Raw genomic sequence first — 16,283 nt, forward strand, 5'->3', positions numbered from 1 at the left:
CTGGTCTCTCTGACAACCCAGAATGGGGGACACCGGTCCATCCCCATGCTACCTCCCACCTCTGGTCTGCAGCCAAAACCACTGTCCCAGGAGCGAGAAAAGACTGTTTGTTTCCAATTTCTCCTCCTCCTGACCCCAATTTCCCTTGGGTCACTGGCTTATCAGAGAGAGAGAGAGAGAGGCCAGCCGCCAATGTGTTTCCATTGTTAACAGAGAAATTCAATTAGGGTTGCATTGCAGGAGCAGTGAGCCCAGCTGAGCCAGCTGCGCTGGGAGACTGTTCTCCTTCTTCATTTCTCTAACATGTCTCCCTGACCCCTTCCCAGAACCTCCTCATGGGGTCTCTCCAGCCTCAGCACTGGGACCCCAGATGTTTCTATCACTCACCCTGGCCCCTGGCTAGTTCTCACAGCTGTGTGTGTCTAGGGATGCCTCTGGCTGCCATGACTACTAGGCAGCTTATCTCTGCTCTGGATACTCTCCTGCTGGCCCTACTTTCTTGGGTGTGGGGTTGGGTGGGGCTAAGAGGCAAGGTGCCCTTCACAGGGCTGGGTGTAGGAGAAGAGCGCTGGGGATCAGCTGCCTGTCAAGCATATAAACATGAGGCATCTGAGATGGAGCCATGGGAGGAGCAGGGTCTCATCTCCCGTCTTCCTGTCCCAGGGCCAGGGGTGGACAGCCTCTAGAGGACACTGACCTGGGGGACTGAGTATCCTCTGGGTGTACAGGCCTATTTGTGGTCCCATGCCCCAGTTTTCCTGTTACACACTAGTCCAGCGCAGATCAGCTTAAGGAGCCTGGTTTCTGGGAACTGATTCGGAGTGGGGCAGGAAATATGAGCAGGTGGAAGCCTTGGAGAGGAAGGAGGAACCCCAGGGTGGCTGGACTAGGGGCGGAGCTTGTGTGTGTAAATGCAGATGGACACAGTGGGGACTTGCTAAGCGTTTCTGGGCGGCGGTGGATTGGCTGGGTGCTCTTCTGTTTGATTTTAATAAGCACTCAGTTTAACACAATAAATTATACTCCATACCGGAGGCTAGTGCTTGCTTTTACAGATTCCAGGCTCCCCCTGGCCTTCTGGATGGGAAGTGAAGGCAAAGAGTGGGCATTTGTCTCTTGTGAGAGTGGGGCACCTACACTTTGGTGCCCTAGCCCATACACATGAATAAACAGGGTTTATTCCAGGTCTGCACAGAACTCTAACCCCTGTCACACCTGCCTGGCCAGACTGGTTCAGGGTCTTTGGTTTGTGCGCCTGCAAGATGCTTTTGCTGTGGCCTGCGTGCACAGGTGAGAAAGCCTTCTGCCTGGCCTCATAGCACTGTGGTTCACAGCTGAGAGAGAATTAACTCAGCGATCTTTGGTGTGCTGGCCACTAGAGGGTCAAGACTGGAAGCTCAAGGCAAAAGAGGGACCTGGTAGCTAAGTGGGACGTGCGTACCCATGGTTCTGCTTACGTGATAGGGCAACCACAGGTGCCAGTAGGAGTGTAGGTTGGGGACTGTCAGTATGTTTCGTCATTGCGGTGCAAGGCTGCTCAGGCAGGGCCTGGGTCCTAGGCAGACTGTGCATGTGAGACTGTGACAGCAGGGTGCTTGACAGCAGGAAAGAGGGGACAGGTCCTTGGGCTGCAGCTTCCTTCTCAGTCCTTTTCTGGGGGGACCTGCCATGGCAGTGGCAGGGCTCACCATGACATAAAATGGTATTCTGCCTAAGCAATTACAGGGTTTCTCCTCCACCAAAGACCCCTCACCCCCAGTTCACACATGAGAAAATTGAGCTGGGGCTGGGGAGGGATGTGTTGCCCGGACAGCATGGGCTCTAGAGCTGTACTCCCAGTCAGCAACCTTGGGAGGTACTGCTTCTATCTAGACCTTCCTTGAGCTTTGCTCCCTAGCTCCATCCTGCAGCCGGGAGTCGAAGCTGAATCAGCAGTCTGAGAGCTGTGGGGGCCGAAGCTTCAGCACCTATCGTGCCTGGCACAGAGGGCGTGGAACAAGCGCTTGGGGTTTGCAGGAAGGAAGTGGCAAGCCGCAGGTACGGAGGAGGAGGCTGGGATGATGTGGACTGCCAAGCTCGGCCAGGAGTTGCTAACCTAGGGAACAGGCCACAGGAGCAGCGTCTCTGGGGCTTCTGCTGGTGGGGAAGGAACCCAGCCTCTGTGGGTGGCAGAGGATGGGTGTCCCCTCTGTGGGGAAGAAGATCTGATTGGAGCCCTGTGTGTGTGTGTGTGTGTGGGAATCCTGGACAGGGCAGAGTCAAGGCCTCGGTCTTCTCTGTAAAACAGGCTGCTTCTGAGGACTAAGTCAGGCGCTGTCTGAATCTGGGCCTCTCCAGCTTGCATTCACAGCAGCCAAGTGCTTCCAACTGTTCTCCCCGGCCACAGTGTCACCATCTGTCCTGTGTGATCCTCCCACGGCACAGGGCTGACTACAGTTTTCCTGACATCTGCTTGCTCCCAGGTTCACTCCCCCACCCAACCCTGAGCCATCCTCAAGGACTGGTGTTGTCTCTGCCCCCCATCCCTTTGGACAGGGGAATACTCCTTCTACATACACATGAACTTGGCTGCTACCCCTCCTCCGGATCTCCTTCCCGGGCAGCCACCGCCCAGTCCTGCCTCCCTATGGCACGGGCCACCCGCCTGGGTCCTTTCTTGCCTCCCTTTAGCATCTGTATAGTCCTGGTGCTGCCTATCCGCCCGGATGGATGGCGCTGTGGCTCACGCCCCATGCCAGTGGCCTACATGGCCCAATGGGCTGTCTCCTAGGGTCTTGGTGGAAACCAGACACTCTGTGTGGATTAGCAGCTGCCTCTGTGGTCCTGCTTTTGGGGAGTACCAGAAGCCAATTCAGGGTTCTCTACCCATTCCCCCTTGCCCACCTGCTGCCTGAGACCAGGGCTGGCAATGTGGAGATTTGGTGTCCTGTGGGAGGTTATTTCTTGGTTTTTGCCTGTCCTCTTAGGACCCCTCTGTCCCTCTCAGCTGAGCCTTCCTGGGTTTGCTTCTCTTGCCCACCTGCATACTCTGGCCACATTACTGTGTAGTACGTAGCCCCACAGGTCAGTGGCATCCCTTGGGGTTCCCGTGTGCATCCTCATGCACTTTCCTTTCTTAGCCGTGACCAGCATGCCGGTGGGCCCTGAGGAAGCCTCAGCTCCACCCTTCTCTTACTAAGAAGCCACCCCATTCTCTGTCTCTCTTGAGGGAAAGCAAGCACCCCTGAGCAGGGAGCCGAGAAGACAAGGCGCTCGCGCGTGGAGCCCACTCACTTCCACCCAACTCTTTGCAGGCGTCTCTGGCCAGGCTGCCCGAGTTCTGCGCAGTCCAGTCCAGTCTCAGATGTCCCCTCTCTTGTCACCTTTCACCAGGAGACCCTGGGGCATGTCTGTAGATGACTGGGGTGGGGATCTTCCTCTTACTTTCCAAGATGGTGTGTGTGTGTGTTGGGGGTTTCCCAGAGAAGGCCTTGGCATATTCATAGGGTGCCAGGTATGGGATTCTCCCTCGCCTGGTGATGCAGAAGTCTAATAGCCAGCGCGTGGTTGCACTCTGGTCTTGCTGCTTGCAGATACCCACAGGCCCTTAGGGCCCACAGAGACTCTTCTCCCTCAGCTGCCTCCACCCAGAGACCCCCATCCGGGACTCACCACTGCTGCCATCAGTGCTGCGCTCAATCACGTGATCTACCTGGCGGACCCACTCCCCATTGCACTTGAAGAAGATCTGGGTGGCAGGCACAGCCTTGCACACCAGCAGCACAGGCTTGTTCTTGACAATGTACACATCTTCTGGCTCTACCAGGAAGTGGGGAAGCAGGTCTGGGTTGGCACCTGGCACTGGATTGGCCACTGTGGCACTCTGCTGGGCACCTGCAAGAGGAGGAAGGGAAGATAAGATGTAAGCCAGGTCTTCCCTGAGCCTGGTGGAGGCAGCTGGCATAGCAAAAGCCTAAATAAGTGCAGCGTGGCTGTTTCTCGCTGGACAAACAGCCACTGGAAATTCTTTCTGAGCCTGCGCCCTCACCTGCAAGTTAGCATAAGAAAGGACCTGTGGCCTTCTGATGACTAGAGTGGCACAGTGATGGTATGGCATGTTTCAGTTCTCAGGAGGTCTTTGACACATGACAGCAATGAAAACTCCATGTTCTCCTAGGACAAGCTTTGGGATTTGGTCCAGCAGGTGCCGGTCCCAGTAGATCTAGGTCAGCACTTCTCAACTTTCTCAGCTGCGACCCTTCAATACAGCTCCTCGTATTGTGGCCTCTAGCCATCAAATTATTTCCATTGCTACTTTGTAATTTTGCTACCATTATGGACTGTGGTGTAAATATCTGTTTTCCAGTGGTCTTAGGTGACACCTGTGAAAAAGTTGTTTGGGATCGTGACCCATGGGTTGAGAACCACAGCTCTAGGTGAAGGTGCAGGGCCCTGGAGCTTTAGTTAAGTGCCAGTAACATACAAGGTGAATGGAGAGAGACAGGGGAAGGTATCCAGCATGTAGTTTTGAGGGGTAACGGGGTGAGGGTGATGGGAGGGGGCGGTTCTGGGTGGAGCTACAGTATGAAGGATTGGGGAGGGGAGGGGTGGGGGGGGGGAAGGCAGGACTGATGGGTAAGCATGTCAGGGTGGATGCCAGGAGAGCCTTCCTGGAAGTTCCAGGGCCTAGGCTACTTTTCATCCATTTGAGGAGACCTGGATGAGGGCTTCCTTATAATTTTAACCCAAATCTACAACCATCCCACAAGTCATTTGTTCCTAATTACATGGGTAATTGGCTCTGAGGCATGGGTGGAGGTGAAGCCCCTATGTCTGCCTAGCAGCAGGACACTCAAAGGTGTGGGTGGTGCTGCTCACCAAACAGGCCCCCAGCTGGCCTGGCCCAACCCTCAGGGCTCCAGCCATCTCCCAGTACACAAATTAAAACGGGGCCGGGCCCCTCCCCCAAGCACCCTGCTGTCTGGTTCTGGATGCTGCAGAAGGTGGAAGTCTGAGTGGGATGGGAGGAAGGTTTCTGGGTTTCTCCCAGCACACCCAGACCCCTCCAACCACCAGCGCCCCTCCCCTTCCCTCCCCCCAAACCGCCCCCCCCATGCTGAGCCTCACCTTGCATACTGTCATCTCCTGGGGGATGAGCACACTTAGGCCACCCAGGTGACTGTAGAACATAGGCTACACTGAATTCAGACCACCCTGGTGCTTGGGGCAAATCACGTGTCCCTCTGCACCTGCTTCCTTATTGAGTGGGGCACCCCGACAGAGCACAGGGAGGGAAGCAGCGGCCCGGGTGAGATACCACCCTGGCATACGGGGAAACCCTCGTCCCAGGAGGCTATCCCTATCCTGCCTAGCAGCTGTAATGGTAATAGCTGTTACATTATCACCTGTCAGATCTCATGCTAGCCCTCCAGGGAGGTTAGCAGACTTCCTACCCTACCCTCCCTCCACCTACAAAGAGCTCAGCGTGTCCTCTCTTAGAACCTGTTACCCAAAGCTCCATGAGTAACCACTTTAGAGACCTTTCTTTCAGTGACTTACTTGAGGCAGGTCTCTGGTGACAAAAGAGAGTGAATGGAAGTTCTAGAGGCCACATTCCTTACGTGTAGGTGCTATTTTTTAAAACTCTATTTCATTTGGGGTTCTTTAAGCTTCTACCTCTCTTCCAACCCCTGGACCCTAGGTAGGAGAAAAAAAAGGTTAGAGGGTCAGGGGACATAGACCTCTTTAGACTTAGTTCTAGCTGGTTAAGTTCGGCTCAGTCATCAGGATATCCAGCACTCCAGCAGCAGCAAACGGCAAACGCAGTAGGACCAACAAGCAACCTTCTCCCCTGGTTGTCTGTCTCTCCTTGGAGCCCTTTCCTTCCTCTGGCCTCTGGTACTTATACTCTCCCAGAATCCTCAGCATGCCACTAACTCCAGCTGGCAAAGACCACGCCCCTCTCCGGGCCCCTCGAAACAATTATCAGCTGTGGACAAACCAAAGCAGCCTGTTTGGGATTAAAGCTCATGTTGTCCACAAACTGCAGCAGGTGGTGCTGTAGGGAGTCAACCGGCCGGGACGGGGAGACTCAGTGTAGCCCCTGAACCCAGCAGGGCTGCCAACCATGGAGGTCCGTATCAACGTTTCAAGGCAGCAGGTAGAGAAAGTGTTTGGGCTGGAGGAATACTGGTGCCAGTGTGTGGCATGGAGCTCCTCGGGGACCACCAAAAGTCAGAAGGCCTACATCCGGATCGCCTGTGAGTACTGGGCCAGGCCTGTGGTGTAGGGGAGTGGTCACTAGAGGGCATCACCTAGAGAGGAGGTGATGGGTGGAGGAAGTGCCTGGGGACATTTATCACCCCCCTGTTCTTGGTGCACCTGGCACCCTCTTCTGTCATGTGTCATGGTTCTTGCAGAGCCAAGGGCCGAAAGCCAGCTGGGCTGAGCTAGATGCTTAAAGACACCTTTCTTCCCCCAGATTTGCGCAAGAACTTTGAGCAGGAGCCATTGGCCAAAGAAGTATCCCTGGAACAGGGCATCGTGCTGCCTTGTCGCCCCCCAGAAGGCATCCCTCCTGCCGAGGTGAGTAGGGCCACAGCACCCACTCTACAGGGACGGACGCAGGGCTCTCAGACCTCTGATCCCACTAAAGCTCTGGCCTTTGGCTGCCACCTCCGCAGTGGTCACTCTGTACCCTGGTCAGGCCAGAGTGGGGCCGGCCATGTAGTGGATTCTCCCTCTAGGTGGAGTGGCTCCGAAATGAGGACCTCGTGGACCCCTCCGTCGATCCCAATGTCTACGTCACACGGGAGCACAGCCTAGTGGTGCGGCAGGCCCGCCTGGCCGACACTGCCAACTATACCTGCGTGGCCAAGAACATCGTAGCCCGTCGCCGCAGTGCCTCTGCTGCTGTCATTGTTTATGGTGGGTCCTGGGGCTCCCCAGTCATAGGAAGAGGTACTGAGGTGCCACCAGGGAAGTGACGTGTGGCTCATGCCATGGAAAGGCACTGAGCAAGGGCCAGGCTGACCAGACAGCGGCCTGGGAAAGAGGCCAGGGCCGTATCTAGGCAAAGAGATGGGACAGGTTGTTGGTCTTTTGTGAGTGCAAGTGCACACAGATGCGAGAGATGAAGAGATAAGATGAGGCTTGGAGGAACATATCGGGTCATTCTTGTGCCTCTCAGCCCCCAGAGCCACATAATTTGAGACTCCCCCCAAGAGCAGGCAGAGGGAGGTCGTATAGGAGCTGCCCTGTGAGAAGCTGGCTTCCAGCTGGAGGTGCCCTGTGAACTGCAGTTTAACCTGGCCACCCCGACACTTGCCAAAAGAAGGTGCTGCCAGGCCTTAGGGTCCAGCGTCCTAGGCTTGCCCCTCATAGTTTCTCCCAGCACAGCAGCATCCCACACACTCACAGCTCACAGGCCCTTTGCCCTCCCACCCCATCCCTTGGACCAGCATGTCTGAGGAAGCCCCCGCTCCCTGACCCCAGTCCTTCTCTATCCGGCCAGTGAACGGTGGGTGGTCGACGTGGACTGAGTGGTCCATCTGCAGCGCCAGCTGTGGGCGTGGCTGGCAGAAACGGAGCCGGAGCTGCACCAACCCGGCACCTCTCAACGGGGGCGCCTTCTGTGAGGGGCAGAATGTCCAGAAAACAGCCTGCGCCACTCTGTGCCCAGGTACCAGCGGCCACCGCCTCCTGCATCGCTCCTCACCACGCCATCTCCGTGGCCTGGCTCCATCGCACCCACCAGCCTGCCCCCCCATGGCTCCATCCCACTCGCCTGCCTCGCAGGGCCAGGCTCAGTCCGAGGTGGGGATCAGAGTACAGTGTGGTCAGAGTCAGGGCTCGGTCTATGTCCAGGCCTGGGCTCAATTTAGGGTCTAAGATGCAATCTGAGGACAGGATCTAGGCTCAGCCTGGGGCTGCACAATCCACCTGTGCCTGGGACCAGAAGGGCCATCCTGTGACTAAGAGCCCTTACACCTCAGGACCAGGACAGCTTCCCTGGGTGGAAAGAACCAAGCAGCCCCTGGCATCATCGCGCCTCCCTGTCATTAGCATGTGTCATCAAGGCTAGTTGAACAGTCAAGCTCCTACAGATTGGAGGGCCTGACCCTGGCATTGGTCCCAAATCCAAGCCAGCTTGCCCTGCCTGGTTCAGGTGACTAGTGGGCCCACTCAGGCAGGCCACTCAGGCCAGCATCCTAAGCTGATTGTGCTGTTTGCTTTCTGCCTGTTTCTCTTGTCCAGTGGACGGGAACTGGGGTTCATGGAGTAAGTGGTCGGCCTGTGGGCTTGACTGCACCCACTGGCGGAGCCGTGAGTGCTCTGACCCAGCACCCCGCAATGGAGGTGAGGAGTGCCGGGGTGCTGACCTGGACACCCGCAACTGTACCAGTGACCTCTGCCTGCACAGTGAGTCTCTCCTCTCTGAACCTCAGGGCTCACTTCAGTTTGCCAGAGTTGGCCCTGTCCAGCCCTAGAGGTTGTAGTCAGACAGCCATTCTCCTGCTGTGGACTGTGTCTCCAAAGCTTAGGACCCCAAAGGTCCTCTTCATCTCTAGCACACCCATCCATGTGCTCACACGGCCTTACCACCACCTTCCTCATGAGACATGCACAGATGTGAACTTTGACTCACGCACACCCATCTGCTCCCCACAGCCTTGAAATTATCCCATCCCCCACGTGCACACACAAATCCTGTGGGGATGCTGGGCTTGTGAGGCCTGTTAATTACAAGGCCATAACTAACAATTAAAGATCTCTGCTGGATTTTTTTTCTCTAGACTACACCCTCCCCTATTCTTTCAATTAAAAACCTAATTATCTGTGTCAATTCCTTTCTGATGGACATTTCTTCCATTATGCAAAACTCTCAAAAATCAATAGAATTTCCTCACAGCAGTTGGTCCCCGCCCACCCCGCCCCAGTTTCAGGGCTGGTGGTACACAAGAGATCGAACTGACCTGGAAACCCATGAGAAGCTGATCACCCATGTCTTTGTCCATTTTCCATTACTATATAATGAAATAGCAAAAGAGCCTTATTAGTTTTAGAGCTCAAATTCCAAATAGCCTCATACTGGCTCCAGCAAACATGCCCCCATCCCTAGCCAGTCAAGCCACATTATTTAGTGACAGATGGCACCGTGTCAGTATTGCATACAAGAGAGATCACATGTCAGAAAGAGAAAGAGACAGGCACAGGGAGGTGGACAGCCTCCGTGGACTGGGAGCCTCAAGGGTATAATGCCCTCCCATTAAGCCCCACTGCCTCTCACATTGCCACAGCGGCATATGCAAACTATAGTACCATACTTTGGGTATCCTAGGAGTTCACCTTGCCCCAGCCGCCCTGGTGGCGCCCAGCCTAGCAGCCAAGGTTAGACCACTCACCCCAGGGAAGTAGCTCTTCCCTCCTCTACTCTCTTGGCAACTTCAGGCCAAATCTATGCCTGTGAGGAATGTGCTTTGTTCAGGCCCAAGCGAGGGGGTAGCAGGTTCAAGCCTAGAGTGCACACACGCCAACCCCACGCTCCCCTGCCCCATGCCCACTGGAGTAGTGAGGCCTGATTCTCCTGGGGTGTAAGATCATGGGCCCCTGAAGCCCTGCTTTCCCTTGCAGCTGCTTCCGGCCCTGAGGACGTGGCCCTCTACATCGGCCTTGTTGCTGTGGCCGTGTGCCTCATCCTGCTGCTGCTTGTTCTCATCCTCATTTACTGCCGAAAGAAGGAGGGACTGGACTCAGACGTGGCCGACTCGTCCATCCTCACCTCAGGCTTCCAGCCTGTCAGCATCAAACCCAGCAAAGCGGGTGAGGCTCCCCCACCCTATCCCCCACTCTTCTGCCTGAGCCCCCAAGGCAAGGGGTCTTGAGGAGGAACCCCTGTGAGCCATACCTGAGTCTGTTTCTATCCTGCAGACAATCCCCATCTGCTCACCATCCAGCCAGACCTCAGCACCACCACCACCACCTACCAGGGCAGTCTGTGTCCCCGGCAGGACGGGCCCAGCCCCAAGTTCCAGCTCTCCAATGGTCATCTGCTCAGCCCACTGGGCAGTGGCCGCCATACGCTGCACCACAGCTCACCCACCTCTGAGGCTGAGGACTTTGTCTCCCGCCTCTCCACCCAAAACTACTTTCGTTCCCTGCCCCGTGGTACCAGCAACATGGCCTACGGGACCTTCAACTTCCTCGGGGGCCGGCTGATGATCCCTAATACAGGTAGGACCCCGGAGCTCCACAGAAGCACAAGGGGTTGAGACTAGTCTGATCATCTTTCCAGAGGAGGCAGAAGCAGCCCAGGTGTTCCTCCTGAGGGCCGCAGCCTCAGTGCAGGGGGCTGCATCTGGCCAGCAGGAAAGCAGGTGGTTTAGGAAAGAATGCAGTTGGAGCCACGGTGCAGCTATGATTAGTGTCTCCTTGCTGCCTGTGGACATGAGAGCGTTGTCTGTTCGCTTGTCAGCTGGTCAGTCTTACATGTGGTGGGTTCTGTGTTGGGCCTCAGGCTCAGGGGTAGGGCAAAGCATCAGACCCCAGAGGCTCACAGATGACAAGGCAGCAGAGCACCCCCTTAGACCCTCCACTGCATCCTGGATCCCATCCTCCGTTCCACAGAAGTGTCCCATACGGGGACCCTGAGACCTCTTGTTACAGAATCCATAGGCCCTCCTGAGGCCATCTTTGGAGAAATCACTGCCACCTCTGACAGGGCTGGCCACCCAATCCTGAAATCCTCTGCTCCCTCTCTTCAGTTATTGTTGGTTTTGTTTTGTTTTGGTTTTGTTTTTGATTTTTCAAGACAGGATTTCTCTGTATAGCCCTGGCTGTCCTGGACTTACTTTGTAGACCAGGCTGGCCTCCAGTGCACAGAGATCTGCCTGCCTCCCAAGTGCTGGGATTACAGGCATGTGTCACCATGCCCGGCTGTTCCCTCTCTTTAAGTGACCCCACGTACCCCTAATCTCCTCGCCCCTTTCTGGCTGTTCCAATGTAGGAATTCCTCAGAGCTCCCTCCCTGTGCCATTTCCCTCCAAGTGATCTCACCCACCCCTCCATCCTGGCCCCCAGTTCTCCTAGGCATTAGCACTCCGCATTCAGCTGCCTCTTGGGCAGCTCCATCTGGATGTCTCACAGCACCTCAGATTCTTTGTGCCTAAAACAGAAGTGTCTCCCACTCTTCCCCACAGCTACCTCCTCGCTGGCTTTCCCCAGATCACTGTTAGCAATGGCTAGTTCCTTAAGCTAGAAACTGGCCTCGGGTCACTTTGGGCTCCCGCTCTTTACCCCTTGCCTCCCCCTGCTTCCCGTCTTGCCAGATGATGACACCTTCCCTCACCTCAGCCCAGAGCTGATCATGTCCCTCCCCACTCCTTCTAGGGTTCCTTATCTCTTCTGACAAAGGCCACATGACAAGACTAATATGCGCTACCTCTGCTGGCTAGCTGCAGTGTCTCTTGCCTCATGTATGCACTTCTGTGTGTGACAGCCACTACAGACCCTTGGCACTTGCACACACGATGCTGCCCCTTGCTCATAAGCATCCCTCTACCTTTCCTACCAGTTCATCTGTTGTTGCTGCCCATGCCTCACACATCCCCCCAGGACAGGGTATGATAAATCCTCATGGAGCAGGAGGGTGAGATGGTGCCTGTCAGCTCTAACAAGAAGGCAGACAGAGGGTGGCTACTGCAGTGTGAGCAGCTGCCCTTTCTCCCCTGTGCCCCTCTCTGGTGTGATTTTGGCTCTCTCCTCGCTGGACTTGGAGCTGGCATCTTTTTTTCCTCTCGGCTTCTGGATTACCCAGCATGAGCACTCAGTTTTGAATGCTCCCCTAGAGTCAGCGTTCACGCCAGGATGTGTGTGACTGTCACCAACACTGGCCACATCGGGCTCTAGAAGCAGCACAGGCCAGTGAGGGAAGCAATGGCTGCAAGCACGCAGTCACTAGATTCCCTCTTCTGGGTTTCAGCTCTTGGTCAAACAGTCGTAGAGCGCACTTACACAGACCTGCCACTCCAACGTCAGGAGGCCATGTGATCCTATGGAACTGCCACTGTCTAAGTGTAGACTATAATGTCCTTATGTAACACTTGGATGGCCTAACGGTTCAGCCCAGCATACGCTGGAGCTACATCTGTCTGCGTCGGGGATAAAGTTGCAGAATGTCTTCCCCTTTTCCTGCATGCGCTAAGAGGCCCCTCCTGATATGGGGGCCTCATGCCACACTCTGTGACTCCTCAGCCCTGTCCTTCCTGTATCCACCAAGAAACTCCCTTTTCTCCACACACTCTTAATACTGCTCCCAAAAGCTTCTGGGAGCATCAGCAGAACAGGAAGTCACTGGAGCCCTAGATCCCGGCCCTTGAAAGCTATTACAGACCCATCCCCACAGGCAAGGGTAGAGACAGTGGCAGGAAATGACCAGTTGTTAGAGGGACAGGACTAACGGAGGAGGAGCTTGGTCAGGGCTGAGGGACCACTGTTGCAGGATTGCTGAGTGTAGCACAGGTAGGGTGGAAGTACTACTGGAATGAGAGGAAAGGGCCTTAAACGGCAAGCCTGGAAGATGGGGAAGGTTTTAAGCCAAAAAATGCCCTGGTCCCAAATACTGTACAGGGGAATTGGGGAGAGCATACTTGGCATCTTCTGTCCTAGTTATGCTTTTTTTTTTCCCCTAGCTGAGTTACCTCAGATGTTCTCGGAGTCTCCCTGACTCAGAGTCGTGCCTGTGTGGGTGGTGGGACAGTATGGTAGTCCTTGAAGCACCCTGTCCCCAGAGAAGGTTGCCTAAAGGGGAAACTCATGGGTCTGGCTAGTTCATGGATGGGTATCTGTGATAAGTAAACCCTGACCCATCTGCTGTTACAGGAATCAGCCTCCTCATCCCCCCAGATGCCATCCCCCGAGGAAAGATATATGAGATCTACCTCACACTGCACAAGCCAGAAGACGTGAGGTGTGAGCCTCGGCATTGCTTGTGGGAGGGGGGTGGTACCCACATCTGCCTGGCCTGCTCTTCCATATCACTAGATCACCACCATGCCTGTTCTGACCTGGCCTGAGGGAGGACAGGATGAGGCACACTTAAGCTCACCCTACTTTGCAGCTCCTGTCCCTAGGGTGCCGGGTGCCCTACCCAATGTTCATCTCTTAGCCCCATAGTCTCTAGGACTGGCCACTGACGCCTTTCCCTCCCCACCCATGTTTCCCCACTTGAGGTTGCCCCTAGCTGGCTGTCAGACCCTGCTGAGTCCCATCGTTAGCTGTGGGCCCCCTGGAGTCCTGCTCACCCGGCCAGTCATCCTTGCCATGGACCACTGCGGAGAGCCCAGCCCTGACAGCTGGAGCCTGCGTCTCAAAAAGCAGTCCTGCGAGGGCAGTTGGGAGGTAAGTAGGGTAGGGTACAGGATCTGAGGCCCCAGAGTCGGCATAGCCTCCCATTCCTTTGGCAGCTATGTGGTCCTGGCCACTTCTTATTGCTGAGGGTGGCCTGAAGGCTGTGAGGACACCTATGTTGGTTAGGAACTGACCCATTAGGCCCCGCCCACAGGACGTGCTGCACCTTGGTGAGGAGTCGCCCTCCCACCTCTACTACTGCCAGCTGGAGGCTGGTGCCTGCTATGTCTTCACTGAGCAGCTAGGCCGATTTGCCCTGGTGGGAGAGGCCCTCAGCGTGGCTGCCACCAAGCGCCTCAGGCTCCTCCTGTTTGCTCCTGTGGCCTGCACTTCCCTGGAGTACAACATCCGTGTGTACTGCCTGCACGACACCCATGATGCACTCAAGGTACTACCACACACTGCCCTGTTGGTGGACCACCCGGCCCTAAGCATACAGACCCCCTTGCCTTGGGGGACAACAGGGAGGGCTACTCGCACCCTCGGGCCTTGCTGACCACCCCGGGCACTGCAGGAGGTGGTGCAGCTGGAGAAGCAGCTGGGTGGACAGCTAATCCAGGAGCCTCGAGTCCTGCACTTCAAAGACAGTTACCACAACCTGCGTCTGTCCATCCACGACGTGCCCAGCTCCCTGTGGAAGAGCAAGCTCCTAGTCAGCTACCAGGTGAGGCCCAAGCCTGCAGCCAGGGTTCCAGGGGCTGGGGTGGGGGCACATTTGATGCTTTCTCTTTGTCCCTCTCCACAGGAGATCCCTTTCTATCACATCTGGAATGGCGCTCAGCAGTATCTGCATCGCACCTTCACCTTGGAGCGGATCAAGCCCAGCACCAGTGACCTGGCCTGCAAGGTGTGGGTGTGGCAGGTGGAAGGCGATGGGCAGAGCTTCAGCATCGACTTCAACATCACTAAGGTGAGCAAAGAAGGGTGGGGCTGCCAGGAGCAGCCATCCCCAGGAACGCTCCACCTCTGGGCCTCGCTGCCCACCAGCCACAGCCTTACTCAGCTCCCCGCTAGTTCTCCCAGGTGCAAGTGCAGATGAGTTATGGGGAACAGGAGGCAGTAGGGCTGGCCTGAGGTCCTGGAGGGCTTCTCCAAAGGGGGACTTTGCAGTGGGGCCTATGGGATGAGCGGGAGCAGGAGTTTGACAGACAGCAGGGTTGGAAAGGGCGTTTTTTTGGCAGTAGGAACTATGTGGTGAGTTAAGAGCAATAGTCCTGGGGAGGGGGCGGCTTTCTCTAACATTGGCTTTGGCCAGGTGACCACATCTCTGAGACCACAAGGTAGGGCCCTGGCGCATCAGGGTGAGGGTGCCCAGTGCCCCTGCTGCCCCCATTGTCTGGGGTTGTCTGGAAACCCCCTCAGCAGAGGCAGCAGTGGTCAGAGTTTCTAACTGATACCTGTTGCGTACTTTTCCTTATCCAGGACACGAGGTTTGCTGAACTGCTGGCTCTGGAGAGTGAAGGGGGGGTCCCAGCCCTGGTGGGCCCCAGTGCCTTCAAGATCCCCTTCCTCATTCGGCAGAAGATCATTACCAGCCTGGACCCACCCTGCAGCCGGGGTGCCGACTGGCGGACTCTAGCCCAGAAACTTCACCTGGACAGGTGGGTAGAGATGGGCAGAGGCGGGCTGGTTGGGCAAATGGGGTGGAGAGGAGGCTTACAGGCTGCCACAGCACTGGCGGTGTATTGAAGGGGGTGTCTACCATTGGTTAGGCTTAGGTCATGACAGGGCAGCCTGGAGTGAGGCTAGACTACTGACAGACTGCCTGCCTTTTCTTTGCAGCCATCTTAGCTTCTTTGCCTCCAAGCCCAGCCCCACAGCCATGATCCTCAACCTATGGGAGGCACGGCACTTCCCCAACGGCAACCTCGGCCAGCTGGCGGCAGCGGTGGCCGGACTGGGCCAGCCAGATGCTGGCCTCTTCACAGTGTCAGAGGCCGAGTGCTGAGACTAGCCAGGCCTTTGACGCCTACACTCTCACCAGCTTTGGCACCTGCCAGGGACAGGCAAAAGCCAGACAGGGGCCCTACCCCCACACCCGGGGAGAGCTGCTTGGACAGGCCCCCTCCTGGCTGAAGTTGTCCCTTGATGCTGGTCCTTCAGACCCTGCCCAAACTCCATCCCTCCATGGCCTGCCTGGCCAGGTTGGTATCGCCACCTGCTCTTACTCTGCCCTGGTCCCAGGGCCCAGAGTGGACAGTGCCTGGAGCCTGGGCTGAGCCCAGCCCATCTGTGTGTGTGTGTGTATGCGTGTGATGCTACCTCTCCTCCTGTCCCTTGCCAGGGGCCCCGCATACACACGGCATGCGCACACATGCTGGGCTTGGGACATGGCCCCCAGAGCTCCTGCCTGAGGTGGGCCTTATGCAAACATTTCTGTGCCTGCTGGGTAGGGGTATATTTGAGGGGCCTGGCTTCAAGCCTGGGGGACTAAGGGCCCCAGCTGGACAGGGGCTGGCCCTTGGATTCAGGCACACGATCACCACACAGGCATGTGTTCGTGCATGCCTTGTGTGCTCATCTCACACGCACCCTTCTCCCAGGTCATGCAGGACCCTCCCCCACTACACACATCTCATGCTGTGCACCTGGAGGCTGCTCATGTCTCTCACACCCGGTGTCGGTACACATCTGCCTCTCACATGCTGCCCTTCTCCCACCCACCCAGGGACACCCGATGGCTCTTCCCTGATCCTTTCCCTGCCCCCAGCCTCGAGGTGCCCTGCCCAGCGGGGCGTGTGAATATGCAATGGGAGTCCCGGGCTGTACAATGGCAAGTGTGTGTGCCGTGGCATGCCCGTTCCTGGGGCTGGCCAATGCCCCTGTGTGGGGCCTGTTATGTGAAGCTTGTGTCCTGACTCTGTCTTAAGTGCGTTCATGCACTTACACTTGGCCTT

General features: G+C 56.3%; 1 protein-coding gene across 2 annotated transcripts; it reads left to right on the forward strand.

Annotated features, from left to right (window-relative positions):
- The first annotated feature begins 6,068 nt into the window (after nucleotides 1-6,068).
- On the forward strand, nucleotides 6,069-16,069 carry Unc5a (unc-5 netrin receptor A). 2 transcript variants are annotated; one of them, XM_051171817.1, is made up of 14 exons: nucleotides 6,069-6,239; nucleotides 6,461-6,564; nucleotides 6,726-6,906; nucleotides 7,493-7,660; nucleotides 8,236-8,400; nucleotides 9,613-9,801; nucleotides 9,910-10,212; nucleotides 12,859-12,946; nucleotides 13,209-13,377; nucleotides 13,541-13,774; nucleotides 13,901-14,050; nucleotides 14,132-14,296; nucleotides 14,809-14,987; nucleotides 15,169-16,069. In XM_051171817.1, exons 1-14 carry the CDS (start codon nucleotides 6,107-6,109, stop codon nucleotides 15,332-15,334), a joined length of 2,394 nt encoding a protein of 797 aa, XP_051027774.1. In that variant the 5' UTR covers nucleotides 6,069-6,106; the 3' UTR covers nucleotides 15,335-16,069. The 2 variants fall into 2 exon arrangements, with proteins under 2 accessions (XP_051027774.1, XP_051027782.1); XM_051171825.1 differs by lacking the exon at nucleotides 7,493-7,660.
- Nucleotides 16,070-16,283: the final 214 nt, after the last annotated feature.

This window comes from Acomys russatus, chromosome 3 (genome assembly GCF_903995435.1).
Source record: "Acomys russatus chromosome 3, mAcoRus1.1, whole genome shotgun sequence".
In the NCBI taxonomy this organism is placed as follows: domain Eukaryota; kingdom Metazoa; phylum Chordata; class Mammalia; order Rodentia; family Muridae; genus Acomys; species Acomys russatus.

Coding starts and splice junctions, on each gene's coding strand:
- Unc5a (XM_051171817.1), top strand. CDS start 6,107: ATGGAGGTCCGTATCAACGTTTCAAGGCAGCAGGTAGAGAAAGTGTTT. Junction 7,661..8,235: donor CTGCGCCACTCTGTGCCCAG/GTACCAGCGGCC, acceptor TCTCTTGTCCAG/TGGACGGGAACTGGGGTTCA. Junction 14,988..15,168: donor CAGAAACTTCACCTGGACAG/GTGGGTAGAGAT, acceptor TTTTCTTTGCAG/CCATCTTAGCTTCTTTGCCT.